The following is a 3,044-nucleotide window of genomic DNA, read 5'->3' on the forward strand; positions in this document are numbered from 1 at the left end:
CTTCAACATAATTGTAGAGCACATTTGTCTCTACATTTCGTCAATACATCATTTTCCACTCAGACTACGCTATCACTCCGATTTTGCCGTTTAAGTGTGAAAAAATTGATTTTTCCCATAATAACGCTTTGAAATCACTCAGATGCCAATTTGACTGCCTCTACTCCACCAAGACACTTAAAATAGGGTTTGAAATGGAAAGTCCCACAAAATACAACAATTCTTTGAAATAGTTGAAGTTCAACAAATGACTACTTGGGGCACCTGGATGAAAAAACGAGTTAAGAAACAAAAAACCTCGCTTATCTTGGCTTCTGAGTAATCGATGAGATCATGTTCTATGGGAAAATTATAGAGAACATTCTGGTCTACATTTCACCCATATAACACTTTTCTGTCAGTTCATCCAAATCCTTGATATTTTGGTTTAAATACAAAATTTGTATAATTTCACGAATTTGATTCAAGATAACTGAATGGCGTCTCCCAACTTCAGCTCTAAATCGAATTTGCATGCACTCTGAGTTAGCTCACGTTAAGAATCTCACCTACATAAGCCGGTTAGGATTATCTGTCCCTTTTTTGAAACGATTATGTGAGTTTGAGCTCGTTGCTTGGTGTTTGACTCCATGACAATTATAAACCGGTAAAAACTGCTAATGAACTGTCAGTGAACTGATAATTCCCTTTAACATTATATATAAATTATGCTGTGTAAAAATAGGTACTTTCGAAAATACTCGAATTTTGAAGGAAATAATTATGTATTTCATTAAAAAATATTGATGAAATTTTGTCGTTATTTATTATTGGAGCTCTGTTTATTGTAGGTACTTCGAGAATATTTTAAAATACAGAGAACTGTTGTTGTGAAAGGTTCAGACCTCTTAAAGAAGACCTCATTGAACAGCCAAGAGCGAAAAAAAGTAATCCATATTGTTGCAAACCATCTTCTGCTTTTCCGACCAAACCCAAAAAAGGCAGACAAAATTGCTTATGCAAAAGCAACAATTGAATTGTTCCCGTGTCTAAAAATTGACACCGAACTTGGATACGTAAGTTATTACTTAAAACTTCATCTTTTTTACTCAATATTTTTAGTTCATGGAATATGACAATTTTTCCAATAGGATTCTGTGTACAATCCCAAAAATCGCGCTGGCTTTCTTGGTAACTGCCTAAGAAGGAAAATATTCGTAAGGAAATCTACAAATTTAGTTTTCGACTCTGAAGATGAAGAAAACGAAAATGTGAATCCATCTGAAGATGAACTTGACGATTCTGCATTGGAATCTATTAAGGAGGATTTAAAAGTATGCTGTTGGCGACAACACAAACGAAAAATTGTTGATTGTATGAAGAAAACCTTTAAATATCGTCGGAACTTTTTGCAGACATCTCTGAAAAGTAATATTCTTTTGGAATATCCGAGATTTCAAGACACATACGGATTGGTAATATCTTGGTCTTTAAAATAATTTTTAATTATGGTATCAGAATATTTCATTTTATTTTTGTCTTTTTTTTAGATCCACCAAGACTTCAAGACGTTGTATCCGGATGATAATGAAAATTTGGTTGGTCTGTTTCAACCAGATTTCCAAGAAAAGTTGCAGACTCTTGGTAATTTAAACACCATTACAGGACAAAATAAAGGTAATTACACATTTGTAAAATTTTAAAACTTTTTTATAATTTACGTAAATAGAAAATACTATTTGCCAAGTCACATATTCAATAAAAAGGTTACATTAATTTTAATATATAAAAGTCAGTTTTCATACTTTCCTATTTTACAAATAAATACAGCATGCCAAGAATGTTTTAACAGTATATCAAACTAGTCGAAACAACACCCCAAGCAGCCAGATCCTTTGGAAATCCCTGTCATTTGACAGGTTTTGACCTCTTACTATATTATTATTCTTTTCTCTAAAACTCTTTTCTGAAGCTGAATCAAAATTTCAGATAACATTCCGCAAATATTGTCTCTGCTTAGTTTAATTCAATAAATCTTTAAAAGAATTTAAAAAAAAATGTAAAAATATGCAAGAGTATTTATTTGTTATTTATGGATACCTATTTAAATCAATTGAGTGAAAAATAACTACATGAATATAATTATTTTAGACTGGTGTTCCGAAATCATTGCGACACTCTGTTGGATAACGCTACTACGTCCGACTGGTAATGGCCGCGGAACTAAACGACCACCTTTAAAGAGAGCATTCATGGATTTCATTGTGTTCCAATCGGAAAATGAGGAACTAACTCCGAAATCGTCTCCAACTATAATTGCACAAGGTGGAACACGATCCGATGTAAGACGGTTTTTTGTGTCAGTTGATGGTACTCTCATTGTGACAAACAACACTTTTATTGACGCATTCGATATATTCTTCAAATTGCATTTTGTATTTGAAATCAAATACGAAGACACTCTACGTAATTTTCTTACGTATTTGGAATATTACGTTTTCAAAATAACTGACAGGAGCATTCCAAATACCACAGTGAACAAGTGTCGCATGCTTCTCTTGAATGCACAAAACGAGTAAAAATTAAGGTAAAAAAAGAAAATAATACAACAATGATTCAGTGTAGTATTTGCGAAACAAATTACTTCGGTAATATTGGTAATACTGAAGATTATATTAAGCATATTAGACGTATTCATTGCTTCACTGAGAATTCAGGAGCATCTGTACCATGTGGATACTCAATGTGCAAAAAGTCATTTGAAACTATAAGTGGGTTGAAGTATCATATGATTCATTGTTCGTACAAGAATGTAAAAACTCCTGATCAAAATTCATCTAAAGAAGTAATCCCTGTCTTTGATGAGTTTGAAGGTTCAAGTAGCAATGGGATTAACCAACCCGGAGAAAATATTTCAATCCAAAGCGATTTTTTTGGCGATACGTCTTTTGATTCGGTCAATACATTGAAATTTATCTTGGAAAAATTTATAAATGATCTACAAGGATTTTTTCTATCAAACGCGGTTTTTAACTTTGTATTCAAGTTTTTGATTTCTTTCCTGT

General features: G+C 32.4%; 1 protein-coding gene across 1 annotated transcript; it reads left to right on the forward strand.

Annotated features, from left to right (window-relative positions):
* The first annotated feature begins 937 nt into the window (after nucleotides 1-937).
* LOC129809165 (uncharacterized) lies at nucleotides 938-2,590 on the forward strand. Its single transcript, XM_055858976.1, has 4 exons — nucleotides 938-1,055; nucleotides 1,131-1,454; nucleotides 1,530-1,656; nucleotides 2,131-2,590. Exons 2-4 carry the CDS (start codon nucleotides 1,356-1,358, stop codon nucleotides 2,556-2,558), a joined length of 654 nt encoding a protein of 217 aa, XP_055714951.1. The 5' UTR covers nucleotides 938-1,055; nucleotides 1,131-1,355; the 3' UTR covers nucleotides 2,559-2,590.
* Nucleotides 2,591-3,044: the final 454 nt, after the last annotated feature.

Source organism: Phlebotomus papatasi, unplaced genomic scaffold (genome assembly GCF_024763615.1).
Source record: "Phlebotomus papatasi isolate M1 unplaced genomic scaffold, Ppap_2.1 HiC_scaffold_385, whole genome shotgun sequence".
Lineage (NCBI taxonomy): Eukaryota > Metazoa > Arthropoda > Insecta > Diptera > Psychodidae > Phlebotomus > Phlebotomus papatasi.